This window comes from Lepidochelys kempii, chromosome 11 (assembly GCF_965140265.1).
Source record: "Lepidochelys kempii isolate rLepKem1 chromosome 11, rLepKem1.hap2, whole genome shotgun sequence".
Classification (NCBI taxonomy): domain Eukaryota; kingdom Metazoa; phylum Chordata; order Testudines; family Cheloniidae; genus Lepidochelys; species Lepidochelys kempii.
In genome coordinates, this window is record NC_133266.1 from 53,342,873 (window position 1) to 53,358,924 (window position 16,052).

At 42.9% G+C, this 16,052-nt stretch overlaps 1 protein-coding gene across 1 annotated transcript; it reads right to left on the reverse strand.

The window, feature by feature from the left end:
- Positions 1–768: 768 nt before the first annotated feature.
- CAVIN2 (caveolae associated protein 2) lies at positions 769–14,356 on the reverse strand. Its single transcript, XM_073306222.1, has 2 exons — positions 13,718–14,356; positions 769–3,386 (listed from the first exon to the last, which is right to left on the reverse strand). The coding sequence occupies exons 1-2, from the start codon at positions 14,171–14,173 to the stop codon at positions 2,595–2,597; spliced, it is 1,248 nt and encodes a 415-aa protein (XP_073162323.1). The 5' UTR covers positions 14,174–14,356; the 3' UTR covers positions 769–2,594.
- Positions 14,357–16,052: the final 1,696 nt, after the last annotated feature.

Sequence of the window (16,052 nt, forward strand, 5' to 3'; positions counted from 1 at the left end):
ACAGACCTGTTAGTCCTTGTAAATGTATAAATATATAATCTTAGAAATAAGTTAAATTCTGGCCCTAAAACTAATCCCTGTGCATACAATGTTTCTTAAAGTAATTATTTGTACTAATTCTCTATTGGGCTGATTTTGAACACCTGCAGTTCCTATTGTAGGGGGTTTTAAAGCTCTTAGAACACCAAGCATGTAATTAAGTCCAGTGTCTGTAAAACATGACAAAACATGTCTGACTGCTAATTTTTTCAGTAGTACTATCTGAATTAAAGCTTATAGGGAGGAACAAAACAGACATTGTTGGGTTCCCTGGCTAGCATTTCATGGCTGCAAGAAGTTGACAATTGTTCCATAAAAGGTTAAACATGTATGCTTTGACCTGTCTGTAAAATTAAGTCTAGTAAGGCTATGTGGCACTCTAGAAGACACAAATTTATCTGTGTGACTAAACAAAATGTACAGTTCAATACAATTATGCCTGTAGGAGTATTTAAAGTATTAAAAGTCTAGTACAATGCAATAAAAATGCAGATGGAACTATCAAATTCACCAAGCTGTCTGAAAATATTCAGATGCTTTAGCAATCTGGTAAGGTGATATCTGAAGAGTTAAATTTGAGAAATGGTTCTTGGATTTCTAAATAAGAACAAGGGAACAAAAAATAAATGTAATTGGGACATAAACTCAAGTAGTAAATGTTTAGTCTTTAATTTTGTTTTTACCAACCTCTAAAATTTCGTTGCCCAAACACTGACATAGTTGTATTAGTTTGATTATTTCTTTTTTATTTACTTCATCACATCTGTAGTTAGTTACAAGTATTGAATAACTGAGTTACATTTTAGTTAATACAAAATAATGTAGGTGCATGGATTTATGTCATCATTCTTCTTACAGATGATAGTTCTTGTATGATACTATATAATAAAGAGCTTAACTTTTAACAGTGTCTGTTTAAAATCCGCTATGCTTCCAGGCTAATTTCCAGCGTGATTTACTGGTTCAAGAGAGTGCTCACGTCCATTGTGTGATCTCTGGTAAGCATACTGTAATGTGTATTTTTTTCTTAGAAAACTTTAAATGATTTGTAATTTTAAATACAAGGAAGGAAGCAACATGTTAGTGCAATGTTATGTAACAAGCATTCAGTATTCAAAAGGAAACAGAAAAACAAAAATGCATAAAAATAACATGGATGTGAGGCAACTAAGGGTTTTAGCCTTTTCTTTTTTTCCATTTATAAGTAGCTGGAATGAAAATTCAAAGAGAATGAAATTTCTTTAACCCCTCATTTTTAATGCCTTTTCTCAATTTGAAACCTGTAATTTGAGAATATGTAGTAATTTTTGTATGTGAAAGTTGTAACATTAGTGGAGAGTCCAACCCCATGGCTTGTATAAATTGGCCTCTTTGGCAAACAGTTAAAACCACAACACACTGTTATCCTTCAACATCCTGACCAGAAACACAAAACTTTACCTTTTTACAAAAATTGTCCTTACATCCCTGTAACTATGTAACTATTCTGTAGGTATAGCATTACATATATGAAAGTCTTTATATAGATAAGTTATGCTATTTTCAAAATATTCTTAGGTACAGGTGCAAAGATGGAAAATATACTGCTCTAAGGAATAAGTAGAAATTTAATTGTGTTATTTGAGTGTATATTCTTTATGCTGGCAGTAGAGATTTTTTCCTTTTCTTTTTCACATTCTCCCCTTCTGCTCTTTCATCATATTGCCTCTAAGTTTCTATCATATCATCCCTTGCTTCTATGTCTGTCACTATTTTTGCCAACATGCCAAGCGTTACCTAATATCTCACGGTAAGTACTGTAGCTAGTTACACATTCATCCTTGAAGTCATCTATTTCTATAAACTGCTGTGAATTACAAAACCATGACTCCCTTTGCCATATAAACACAGTTGTTTCTATTAAATGACTAACAAAAGACTCTGGGTGAAATCCTGGCCCCACTGACTCAATGGCAAAACTCCCACTGATTTCAGGAGGCAGGATTTCACCCTTTGCATAGTCTGCTCTTCTAGTCAGAATGTAAAATGGAGCCATACCCAAAATAAAATATACATGTGTATATACAACAGTTACTGAGTCTATTACCTTGCCTTGCCATGTCCCGGATATGCTAAGCTAAGCTAGAGTGTTCAGTGACATTGTTTATATAAAAACTACTACACAGCTACAAAATACTGCAATAAGAGGGAAAAAATATTTCTTGACTACTATCCAAGCACTTCCCTGATCTAAGTTAAAAATCCAGCTGACCAGCCTGCCTCCCCTGGTCAGGTTCTTCTCCTGATATCTCCAATTGCAACTGACTGCAGCAACTCTAAATTAATATTACCAGCTGTTTGACCTAGTATAGGAGTGGAGCACCTTGTAGGTTGCCTGCATAGTAGACCTTGTTCACTCTGCATCTCAATACTATGCAATACATTAGCACTGCATAGAAAACAACAAACTTAATTGTTGTCACCCGATACGTTGTATGTGTAACAGAAATATACATTGCTTCTTCGCTTAACTAAACCTTTTTGCATTTCTGAACACAAAGGACGGCTCAGATTTATTATGCAGTTTGGTCTATTTGGAGAACAGCTGCTTGAGTTGATTCTTCATCAGATTGTTCTGTTTCCCCACTGGTTGGTTTGTTTCTTTCATCATACAGTCTCTGGCTAGAAACTTCTAGTGCTGTCCCATATTCTTCATCATCTTCAACAATTGAGAGCTCAATGTTGCTGTTTATCTTCGCGTCCCCTTCTCTGCTTTCTTTCTCTAGAGAATCAGCTATTGCTTTGCCTTCCTCAATTAGAGAAGTTGGAGGTGAGATATCTGAGAGCCCCTCAGTAAACGAGGTGGTCTCGTCATTTACTGCCTGCTCACTGCTTGTAGTTTCTGTTGGTTTGTCTTCATTTTCAGCAGGGGTCTCTCCTTCATGGACTTTCTTCATGTTCAATGTGAGGGGAGACGCTTTGAAAGAGGAGCTTTTTGAGGATGAGGATTTCTGATGATGTGGAGTGAGCGATTTCTTAATCTTCTCCCGTCGTTCAACTGAGACAATTTTTGTGCTGATCTTGTTCATCTTTTTCTCGATATTTTGGCGAGAAAATGCTTTCTTGAGGCTGTCCACTTTCTTGAGGCTTGATCTTTTTATCTTCTCGGCTCTTGATTCTCCCATTTTTTCCTCTACGCTGTCATCCAGACCATCTTCGTCATGAGGCATTTCATCATCGGACGACAGCTCCACTGTATGCAAGGTTTCTTCCAGAGTTTTGTTCTCATCCACAGACTCTTCCTTTCCTTCTGTAATACTGGGAACTGGTTCTTTCACAAACACGTTGGCAGGAATCTCATTTTCCTCCTGAAAGAGAGGACAATATTTGAGTTTCATAGTTCACAGGACACAAATTTGATAAAGCATAACCTTGCACAATGTTACATTGTTTTTTTACAATGAGATGAAGGAAGCTGAGCATTTTTTATTGTTTTGGTATATTTAGCCAGCAAGAAGCCACTCAAAACCCTCTCAGCCATTCCGTTGTACAGCTTGAGGCAAATGAGGGGCCAACTGTGATATTCCAGTTTCAGAGGGCTCAGAATATATAGATCTAGAATATGAATCAATCCTATTCTGTCATTTAAATTAGATATTACTAATAAGGGTTTAACTACAAAGCTGTAAATCTAATGCTAGAGAAAAAGGGTAGGGTTGTGGTTAAGGCATGAGACTGAGCACTGGGAAGTTTGGGTTCAATTCTTGGTTCTGTCACACTCACCACATGACCTCAGGCAAGTCATATAACCTCTCTGTGCTTCAGTTTCCCTGTCTATAAAATAGGGATATACTGCTGACCTATGACACAGGTATAGCGAGTCTTATTTCCTTAAAATATGTGTTTTGAGATCCTCAGCTGGAAAAGTGCAATATGCATGGAAAGTAGGATTAATTGTGTTTGAGAGGTTGCTAAAAGTTGGTAAAGTATGTTTGTAAAGAACGGACCACATCCTTAGTTGGTGTAAATGGTTAAGCCTCATTGATTTCAGTTAGTTTTACAGCCACTGACAATATGTCCAATATTTTTAGTTCTGTTGAACTTTGATTGCAGTAGCTTGAACACTGCTGGAACAGTTTGATGGAGCTGGATTTTGACCACCTTGATTCACACGAGGATGAGACCTTTGGCACGTTGCTCTCACCCTGCCCATGTCCCGGCTTCCTCTGGATGGAACAGTGCTCTGCAGGGTTGAGCTCTGGGAGGAGAGGAGGAAACAGCAGAAGGGGGAGAGGCTTGGCTTTTAAAGGAGGCCCTATGGGCAGCCACAAGTGCTCCAGAGCTAGTGAGGGTGCACAGAGTTTCCACGTGGGGTAGCGCAGGCCTCCTGCAGATCCCTCAGGCAGCTGTATGAAGTCTAACCCCAAACCCTTTCTGGGTGGGTCAGAACCCAGCATCTCCTTTCCCTGGATGGAATATCATGGGAAAAACTCTGAAGAACTTTGCACAGGTTTCCCTTCTCCGTCTCCTGTGGGTTTTATGGTAGGAGAGCTGATCCAGCGCGAGATGATTAGAATATGTTGCGTTTCCAAGATCGAAGGAATGATACTGATTTTCTTTTTTATTTGGGGGGTGGGGATAATGGAGGATGGGACATATAAACTAAACACATCTATGAAATGTCTAAAAAAAAATGAAAGTGAAAAATCATGCAAAAATGAAAGGTGACTAATGTTCCATGCCCCAGGGAATAACAGTAATTCTTTGCATCAAGCAGTTGAGGTGGACAACAGCTGCATATTATTTTTTAGAACCAAAAAAGGCCAGGGAGGGATGTATTCCAGAAGTCTCTAAATAAAGAGCAGACTGAGCAGGGGAAAGAGCTGGAACTGGAAATTAAGGGCCGCCTCCTGCAAATAGTTACTACTGAGTACAGCGCTTGCAGCCATGAGGAGTTCAAAGGGGACATCTCCTAGTAGTAAGCACTACATTAGGTAGTAAGTTTCTGCAGGGTTGTGTCCTAAGACAGAAAAGCAAGCAAACCTACAATACTTCCTTTATTTCTTTTCCTATCCTTGTAATAGCTGCATGTTCTGCATTCATATTACTTAGTTTATCATTTTTAACTTGGCAAAGCTTAGGAGATACCCCAGTCACCTCGTTCAGAGCTACAGACTGTGGGGAAAGAATTCAAAACATCTCTTTTAGATATAGAAAGGGCTGTGTGCCAGATGTGATGGCCTCAGGTCTGTCCTTAGTGGGCTAGAGACAACATTTAAGGGAAAAAATACCATATGCAATTCAAAACCTCTGTTCATTAGCACAGGGTGTGATCCCTAGAGAAAATGGTCTCTGGGGTTACGATTTCTGGTGAGGCTGCACAGGAATGACTGGATGAATGCACTGCAAACACCAAACTACATTTTGTATGCGGCTTGGTTTTTTAAAATAAAAAGTCACATTCCTTTGCTGCTAGTCCACTACAGAGCCTTCCTGGAAACAAATTATCCATACGCCTATGAACAGAATTTTAAACAAGTGTGCTTGGTGTGTGAGGAATATTCTTCAAGGTTACAAAAGAAAAAGGATAGAAAACACTTCTGAGATATTTGTACGTTTTAAAATTCTATTGACCTTGAACTAACAATAAATAATAAACTTGGACAAATGACGCTCCCAAAATGCTCTGTACCTTTCCCACAGTGGAATCCTAATAAAACTGTCACCCTTGCTGCATGTTTACATATAAAGATTTTGTTCTGGTGCTGAGTACTGTAAGTAAATGGGCACGGTATAGTCTTGTGATTTTTAACTTGGTTTACGGTGACCAGAAAGCAACTATTTATCACAGCAGCTTTAACGATCCAAAAAAGCCCTTACTGCAATTAAAATATTTATAATGTTCTCCAATTTGATTACTGAAATATGGACTATATGAGCAGACACAATTGCTCATTTGACCCCAATACAACTATTTGCAGAATCAAGTATAAGGCATCAAGTATACAAGTTTACTGGCCTAACTGTCCAGATTCTTTCCAAATCTGGACAATTAGAATTTGTGTACAATTCTGTATGATCCAATATTCAAGCATAAGAATGAATAGAACAGATGGTCTGAAACCTTGTAATCACTTGTAAATTACATTGATTAGGATTTATTAAGATTTGCTTTAACAGCTGAACTATATGAAATAAAAGGCCCAAATCCTGCCATCCTTACTCAGATAGAACTCCCTTTGACTTTATTGGGAATTCCGTCTGAGGAAAGATGAGTGGGATCTTAATATAGCAAAATGGTTTCACATGAAATTGATCATATACGGAGTCTGATCCAGAGATGAACCAACACTGCTCAGTTCAAGGTCAATTCAGTGACACTTCTAAACTGTTAAATTGAAGTACTGCAAATTCTAAAAACATTACTATAAACATTTTATTTTAATATTAAAATACATTTGTGGGGAGGCTGGAACATCCAGTTTTCAGTACAGATAAAAATTCATAACCTCTATAATGCTCCATAATAATCAGCTAATTATTCATTTAAAGTTACAGAGGTGGGATGTACTTGTGGCTGAAGCACAAGTGTGGGAATCAGGAAGTCTGGCTTGTATTCGCACCACTGTCACCGATTTCATGTGTAAATCAACCTTTGTGCCTCAATTTTTCCACCTGTAAAATGGAAGTATTTTCGTCTCTCAGTGGGTGTTGAGACTTGGCTCATTCATGTTTGTAAAGCATTATGGGATCCTTAGATAGCAGTTACAACAAAAATGGAAATTATAATAGAATAAAATCTCTAGAATGAAATCTGCTTTGTTGCTAATACTGTTTTAAAAATCATTACTATGAGCATGTTAAATGCGGTATCAGGAACTTTGACTGCAGTCTACCCAGAAGTCCTTCTGAATTCCATTATGTTACGTTTGGTTGTGCTAGGTAGGTTGCAGGACTGTAGTTCACTTTAAAACTCCAGCACGTAAGTACCATCTATTAATTTTTCCAGATAAAATTTAAGCATCTGATCTCTTGGACTAGATCAAAACCAGGAGAAATATGCTAACCAATTCTGAGATGGGATCATAATATATCTTCCTTCATCCCCCACCTTTAGAAAGCTAAAACAAGGCTTGCATTTTTCCAGATTAGTCATTACTGTACACAACTAAGGAGCAGCCTTTCTGTATTCTGTTTCTAATGTCATCAGCTGGGACACAATCCTGCAAGTGCTCCGTGGGTGTGGAACTCCCACTGACGTCAACAGGAATTTGACCTGAGTAGTTTCTGCAAGATCAGGTCCTTGGTCAGCATAGAGGTTTTACGCAGTCGTTTCGGGGGCTCTTGTTTATGGGGATATATACTTCTCCTCTGTAGTAAAAGCTATGGAAAGGCCTCACATTCATAACGTACTATAAAAATTGAACTATGAGTGAGTATTTATAACAAACAGTGAGAATTTTTTTTTAAATCACCTACCCCTGGAATGGCTAGAATCACCACTGAAGACAAACATCTCTGCAACCGCTGTGTTGGGGAAGATAGGAGCATTTAACTGGCTACATCTAGAGCCGACTATGTAATAAAAGGACATGTCACATACAGAAAAACTTTTCTCAAGCCTCCCTCCCTTGTTATTTTTCAGAGGGCCGTTAGATGCTTAACCATCTAATATTCTAAATGAATGTTTTGCCAAATGCAGAGCAGATTTCTGTCGAGTAAGTTTACTACTGCTCAGAACAGCCTTAACTCCCTCCACTTTTTCTCAGACCACACCTGCTCTTTAAGAGCTTGTCTACACTACTCGCTGGCTCAGCAGGCAGCGATTGATCCAACGGGAGTTGATTTATCATGTCTGACACGATAAATCAACTGCTGAGCGCTCTCCCATAGACTCTGGTACTCCACCAAAATGAGGAGTGCAAGCAGAGCTGAAAGGAGAGCGTCAGCTGTCGACTCACTGCAGTGAAGACACCGCGGTAAGTAGATCTAAGTACGTTGACTTCAGCTATGCTATTCACGTAACTGAAGTTGTGTATCTTAAATCGACCCCGCGCGGTAGTGTAGACAAGCCCTGAGTTTGTAAATGGATGTGGGCACAGTACCAAACAGGACGCTGTAGAGGCAAATTCTCTAATAAGTTAATAGTTTTCAGCACATCAGCCATAGCTCGCTTACTTTCCCATTTTCTTTTTTTCTTTACTTTTGAAGATGAAGATGCTTTTTCAAAAGGCTGTTTGTTATGCTGGTTGATGCAACAAAATGCAAACACAGTTAATTTCCTGTGGCTTTCTCTGCTCACTTCATTTCAGGATCAGATATTCACTAACTGCAGTGCCTAGAAGGGGCCTGAATACCACTTTACTGACTCCTAGCTATAATTTAGCATATTTTTCTGTCCCATCCAGTAGTAAATGAGAGATTTTTATTGAAACACTAGTCTGTATTCCTCTTTATTTTGGATTTTACTATATCACCCCCCTTCACTCTGTCTTAATATATGTGTGACCGCATAAAATTTGTTCTGAATCCATGCAGTCCAAAATTGTGCTGGTCATGCGGTTGCAACAAAACAGACAGGAACAATGCCAAAGCTTAACAAGGATTTAAAAACAGTCACTTCAGTGTTTTAGACTGCTGCACCACTTATGGTATTTGTAATTATTTTTAAAGCCTTACATGTTTAGATGTGACAACATTAAAATATGGCATCAATTAAAGAAATATGCAAACTAGGAACAATACAGGACGTCTCGGGAGAAAAAACCCCTAAACATTTGAATACAAAATATGCAAATTGATAGTTTTCTCACTGTGTTTTCATATTGAGTGTATACATTGAGGGAAATCCAATGCAAACAACTCACAGCCTGTCCTCCGAAAATACAAACCCTGAGCTCAATCATGTCTTCCTTACACACCCAATGCTCCTGTTAAAGCAACAATAGGGAGCAAACTCAAATTCAGAATTGAGTCCCTAATCTTTGCTTTTATTTTCACATGAAGTTGTTTTTCTAAAACAGGAGACAGAGTCCTTAATGAGAAACGCACAGCATGAAAGTTAAATTTGTTTTTAAGTGGCAGAAAATAAAACCTAAACTAAACAAAATTGCCCTTTATCCAAATTCCATTTTCAAAACAAATCTGATATTAATACTGTATCATAGCAGCAGTTGCTTCTTTCGCCCAGAGGTCCCTGTCCAGTGTCGTACACAAATCCATCCATCCTTTTGAGCTTTTTCCTGTGTTTAATTCTTTTCCTGGGGGGACAGTCTAGATCAGAGGTGGGCAAACTACGGCCCATGGGACCCTCCTGCCTGAGCTCCTGGCCCGGGAGGCTAGCCCCCAGCTCCTCTCCCACTGTCTCCCCCCGCCCCCCGGGGGCCACAGTTCACTGCACCGCTGGCGCAATGCTGTGGGCGGCAGGGCTGCGAGCTCCTGGGGCAGTGCAGCTGCAGACCCCAGCCTGACCCGGTGCTCTGTGCTACGCGGTGGCATAGCTGGCTCCAGCCGGGCAGCGCTGTCATGCCGCCAGTCACCGGTGCTCCAGGCAGTGCGATAAGGAGGCAGGGAGCGGGGAGGTTGGATAGAGGTCAGGGGAGTTTGGTGGGGGGTTGTCAGGGGGCGCGGGTGTGGATAGGGGTTGGGGAACAGGGGAGTTGAATGGGGACAGGGGTCCCGGGGGTGCAGTTGAGGGGGGTTGGATGGGGTGGCAGGGGGCAGTCAGGAATGAGAGGAGGGGTCAGATGGGGCAGGGGGGCAGTCAGGGTACAGGGAGTGGTGGTGGTGGGGGGATGGATGGGGCAGGGGTCCCGAGGGGGCCATCAGGGAACAAGGGGGGTTGGATGGGGCAGGAGTCCCAGGGGCTGGGCCATGCCTGGCTGTTTGGGGAGGCAGACTCCCCTAACTGGCCCTCCATACAAAGTTTGCCCACCCCTGCTCTAGAGGACTAATAGGTCTTTTCCATATTAAATGTCTCTTAAAGACACCATACAGCTTTTGGGGAGATCTGAAGCCAGGTAACACAGTTATTAGCAGGCTTATGCAGAAGGAAAGTAAGGCAACAGAAAAGCATCATGACCAACATTTGGGATCCTTGCCAGGGTGTGGTCAGTGTGCTCCCTTGAGCAGAGTACAAGCTGGGAAAGAGAACAGCGCAGCCTCTGGGGGTGGAAAATCCCAGCCCCTCCCATCTTCACTCCTGGGAGAGAATTCCAACCTCTCCAAACAGCTCTTTCACACCAGCCACTCAAATGTGACAGGCCAGAAGACCTTTGTCTGGGACTTCAGTCCACAAGACACCCAAGTTTCTCTTTAATAGCTGGTTTGTGTTACTGACAAGTAGTATTGCAATCTCTTAGCAATGTTGTTGTGTCTATGTTGCTCCCAGGACGAGAGAAAGAGACAAGGTGGGTGAGGTAATATCTTTTATTGGACCAACTTCTGTTTTGGAAGGGTCAAGCTTTCAGGTTTCACAGAGCACTTTCTCTGATCTGGGGAAGGTAACCAGAGTGTCCGAGCTAACCTCAGGCCAGATGGTTAGGCACCAGAGGTTCATGCATGCTGTAGAAGACCACTTAAAATAAAGTGGGCAACTAAAAGTGAGCAGGCAGCAGAGTGCGTAACAAGTTCTTGTAATGAACCATAAGACCAGTGTCTCTGCTTAGTCCATGGATTTTAGTATCTAGCACAATTCTAGCGTCTATGAATTTGTTTCCAAACTTGTCTTTTGAAGGTGGTGTGCAGGTTTCCTTTGAGGATGGGGATTGAGAGGTCAGATATGGAGTGCCCTGTATGCTTATCAATCTAACCCTCAATTGCCCACTTCAGTTTAAACTAAATGGTCTCCCTGAAGCATGTGTGAACTCCTTATGCTTAAGCATTTGTACTAACTTGTATTTAGCTTATTCACCCTAGTTACAATCCCCAGACCTGAAGAAGAGCTCTGCGAAACTCAAAAACTTGTCCCTTCCATCAGTAGAAGCTGATCCAATAAAAGATATCACCTCACCTACCTTGTCTCTCTGTTCTCTTGGCAATACATTTACTGAAGTTAAATGTGATTTTTTTTCTTTGCTAAATAAGGGGCTTAGGCTTGATTCTCCTATTATTTACACCAGCTTTACAGCAGGTTAGCTCCACTGATTTACACTGGGGTCAACTATGGGTTGGTTCACGTAAGTGAGAGGAGAGTCAGGTCCTCTGAATCCATAGAGAGATTTAGGACAACACCCTTCTGTACGAAAGTATCTCTTTGAGTGATGGAACTGTACAAGGTGAATTTCCTTCTGCAGTCACTCACAAAAATGGGGCTACATTGTTTGGTTTGCTTTTGTGACCAATCATGCATTTTGGAACCTGGTATTAAAGAAAGGCCCAGGCCAAAACCTCCACTTTGAAGGTTCCTGAACTTTTCAGAGGATTTGATTTGGCAAATATTTCTCTTCAGCCACCGGCTTGTCCTCCTTCAAATCCCTCAAGACTAACTTTTACCATGATGCCTAAAAAGCCCTACCAGCAGCGCACAGCAAGACAAGAAGTGAACTGAGCCAGTATCTCACCCTTACTCCGTCCTTTTGTCTGTTTCTTCCACCTGTTGTGTCTTTTCATAATCCTACAATGCACATTCTTTAGAGAAAAGGATGTCTGTTTTTTGAAAAAAAATTGTATAGTCCCTAGCATAATGATGCCCTGATTCTGACAGATCTCTGGATGCTACTGTAATATAAATCATAATAAACATCTGGATCAAATCAAAACTTTAGAGCGAACCCCACCCCAAATTTAAAGGTTTAAAATCTAAATTCTGTATCTCAAACCCATCTTTTGGTATCTGATCCCTGAAATAGTACTATTTTAAATTTCGATAAAATATCTGAAATTCTTTTTAAAAACCCAGGTACTGCATCTCTTTTAATACATCTGGTACATGGTCAGCTTTTTAGTTGCTTTTGAGGTGGAAAAGACCATATATGTCTATATGTGCCATGATCTCTTCCTCATCTGTCTTTAAAATACTAACTTATAGCTTCAAGAGAATAATAAGCAGCAAGGTGGGGTCTTTCCTAAGGGAATGGGCTGTAGATTAATTAAGCCTGCCAAATCTTTAAATCTAGTACTACCCTGATTAAAAAAAAAGTATATATATGAAAGTGGAATATATAATCCAACATGATATTTAACAGCATAAAAGATAAATTTACACTTCAGCATTTAACTAGCTGAAGTCAAATCGGATTTTCCTGAAACAAAATTTCAATGACACTTTTTAGACGTAAAAGGCACGTCCCGTACTTGGTTAAAATTCATGTTGTGTACAATCCACATCATTGCTTAAAAAGGAGAAAATATGCAAACTGTTCGTTCATACCACCGAAAGGCTGACAAACAGAAAGCTGAGTTTTACAACTGTGTTTTTAATAGATTGCGGAATATGCTGGGGTCAACCTAAAAATCAAAGTTGGCATTTTGTCGAGGGCAACAAGAACTCTTAATATTCTAAGTATTCTACTTCCTTGATCAAAACGGAAAGGTTACTTTTTCCCAGTTGTGACCTCAAAGAGTTAACGATTGAATTATGCGCTCTCTCTGAAAGTTTCCACTAGCTCCTCTTGTGCTGCAATGAAACCATAACAGCAGCAATGGATTCCTTCCCCTTCCTGGGGGGAAGCCAACATAAACTGGTTGGTGAAATGCAGAGTTTTCTGTGCATGCTTTCTTAAGAACTGTTGCATGCATAAAAGTTACAAACTGTCCATGCTAAAATACAGGGACTTATTGGCCATGAATGTGTGCCCACGCTGCGGAGGTGCTAGTAATTCTGAAGTGGAAAATGTGTGTATGCATGATAACGTAGCGGTATTGCAGAATGGTAATGAATCTGTGACTTGTGTTAGGTGTGGCACAGAGATGCAAAATGTATAAAGAGCCCCCTACTTTCATGGGCCAGTGAATCGGAGTGTTCTTGCTAGTTAAGCACCGATAGTAGTGATAGAGAATATATATTGCGCCGGGGGGGGGGGGGGGGACCAGTGCATGTTTTGTACAAGGGAAGTGAGCATAGTTCACCACAGCACGGGTCTGGAAAGTATTTGTATCCATGTAAAAAGGACTTGTGTTCTACAGATGATGAATCTGAGCATTCTTTGTGTGTGGCCCTAGGAAGATTGAGATGAACAGTGTATTTCCATGAGAAAACCAAGTCTCTCCTAAGAGCCATCCTTGGGCAGCACTGCCCTGGCCAATGCAGGTAGCTCCAAGGGAAACTGCACAGGTTACACACATTTAATTCAGTAGGGTGTTCTCCCGGGGGGGCGCACCTGCAGCTCTGAAGCGTCTGGCAAAGGCATGGCTGGGGGCAAGCCCATGCCTCGCACAAGGGCGAGGAGTTGAGAAGTTCTGTACAGCGCCGTGCGTGACATTTCTCAGCAGGGAGCGAAGGGAACTAATCGCCGCCGCACAGCGGGAGCGGGGGTGAGAGGCCCCGCCGCTGGAGCGGGCCTCGCCTTTTCCGCGGCCCCAGGGTAGATGAAGGCACTGGGCTCTCCACCAGCCCTGGCCGGAGTGGCTATGGGAGAAAGAGCGGAGGTGGCTGAGCGCCTCCAACCGCCTGCCCCCGGGGCGAGAGGGAGAGGACGGCGGGCGCCAGGCACCCCCTCGGGCGGGGGCAGCAGGGTCCAGCCCGCCGCGCCGGACTCACCTGGAAGATGAGCACCTTGAAGCGGTTGCGGCGCAGCAGCTGCGCGTGGTTGTTCTCCAGCCGCCGGACCTGCGCGCACTGGCGCTCCATGCGCTCCCGCACCTCGCGGGTGTGCGCGCTGACCTGGCGCGACTTCTCCAGCAGCTTGCCGACCGCGTTGCCGGTGGAGGTGTGGTGCTTGCACAGCTTGCTCAGGCCGCCCTGGATGCCCTTCACCGAGCCCTCCAGCTCGATCTGCCGCTGCTCCATCCTGAGCTGCTTCTCCTGCACCGAGTCCAGCATGGTCACCAGCTTGTCCAGCAGCGTGAGCACGGTGAGGGCGTTCACCTGCGAGCCCTCCCGGATCGCCTCGCCCGGCGCTGCAGGCAGCGGGCTGGGGCCGCCCGAGGGCTCCGGGCTGGGGCTCGGCGGAGCGTGGGCGCCGCTCCTCTCGGCCTGCGCCCCATCCTCGCCCATGGCGGGGGGCCCCGGGCGGCCTGCTCTGCCGCGCTCCTTCCTGGTGGGGACCCGCCGCTGGACGCGGTCTGCCCGCCGCGCTGCCAGCCTCTCTTAAAGGCTCCCCCGCTCCCCACCCAGTGGGAGGCGAGAGTCCGCCAACGCCGGGCTCCGCTCAACTTTGGGCGACACACACCCGCTTCCGAGTCCCCTCCCCAGCGAGGAAACCAATCCCGGAGCCGGGTGGGGGTGGGGGTGGGGGTGGGTGTGTGTGGGGGGCGGGGGTTGCCTTCGCCGTCAGTGGGAGCAGGATCGGGCCCGCCAGCTTTCCCCCTGCTGCTGCAGGCTTAACTCCCCCCAGCTCTTTCAGTGGCATGTCATATTTCAACCATGACTTCATGCAAGGCGGGGAAAACCAGCCCGCCGTGGCCCAGTTCCATCGCCAGCCGTTGGCTGCAGCCTGTAAACTTCTACCCACTGCTCTGCGACGGGGGCAACACAAGAGCTTGTGTTTTTCTCCCCCCGCCGGGCCCGTTTTCCTGGATACCGAATGATTTGGATAGAAAGTATTGTTTGCCTTTGTTCTGGGCTGGCGGATGGGTTTCAGCTTGAACCGAGAAAGGAAGGGGAACAAAGTTTAAGCCACCTTTAGTTGTTGTTGTTGTTTTTTGAGAGAAATATCTCAATGGGCTTATGAAAGCCGTGGGGGAAGGGCTCATGAGTAAATAAAATCCAACCACACCCATTGCCTGAAGCTAAAGGCAAGAAAACCAGTCACTGTGTTTGCAGGATCAGGCCCTTTAACATTACAATTGCTATTGAGTTCTCTGAGTTACAACTGAGATAACCAAGCTCTGCTGTGTGAAAAATATGTCAAGCGTAACTCAGAGAACTTCATAATATTCTCATTTCTATCATGTTTTAAAAATATTTTTAAAAACTTTTTGGGTCAGACATTTAAAGGTGGCCTCTAATGCTGCATCTGCATTTTTGTGTCCACACCTGCAGATAAAAGTGGTTGGATTTAACCATGTAGCTATTTGATTGTGCTCTCAAAGCAAGTAGTTAAATGTCTTCTCTTTTGTGCCCACGGTTAATTGGAAGGACAAAATGAGAGGCTGTCTTGAAGGCTTTTAAAAAATATATGGGCCTTGATCCTGCAACTGAATGCATGCAAGTAGATCCCTGGGCCCTCCTGCAGCCCCACAGAAGGCAAAAGACTTCAGCTCAGGGGTCCACATACATGGACCCTGGAGCCTTACATGCATACTTAGCTTTATGCATGTGAACTCAGTGGGGCTGCTCTTGTGTGACAGTGTTTTCAGAATTGGGTCTTTGAGCTTTCTATGAATTTAATGTTTATGACAGGTGCTGGCTTGACAGCCCTGGAGGTCTTCTGTGTATCCCCAGGAGAGCCACAGACTGGAAAGTCACAGTGCAAACTTCTTCCCACTGAACCTCAAATATATCCCGAACCTGACCCAGACAGAATGCCTGTAGGGGGTGTCTCAGCTATACTGTGCAGTTGCAACTGACATTGTGCCCTCTCATTAAAGTTAGCAGAAATCACTTAGCTAAAATCCTGTAGCGGGCTTTGGAAATATGTACTGTTCTGATGTATATATTTTCAAACATAAGTGATCAAGGTAAACAACTTTGAAAGTCACCTATTTTGCATACAAATCTGTGATCTTCACAATAATTTTTAATATCAATTAAATGTCATATAATGTAGACACAATGTGGATAAAATGCAAACATTTGTTGATTTCACTGGGACATACTAAAATTTTCATTATAATGGATTTGGATAGTTTTGGTTTTAATTTTGTATTCGTATAGGATTTTGCAATAACCTAGTAAAATACTTTTACAAGAACCAATACACTCCTAACAGAAG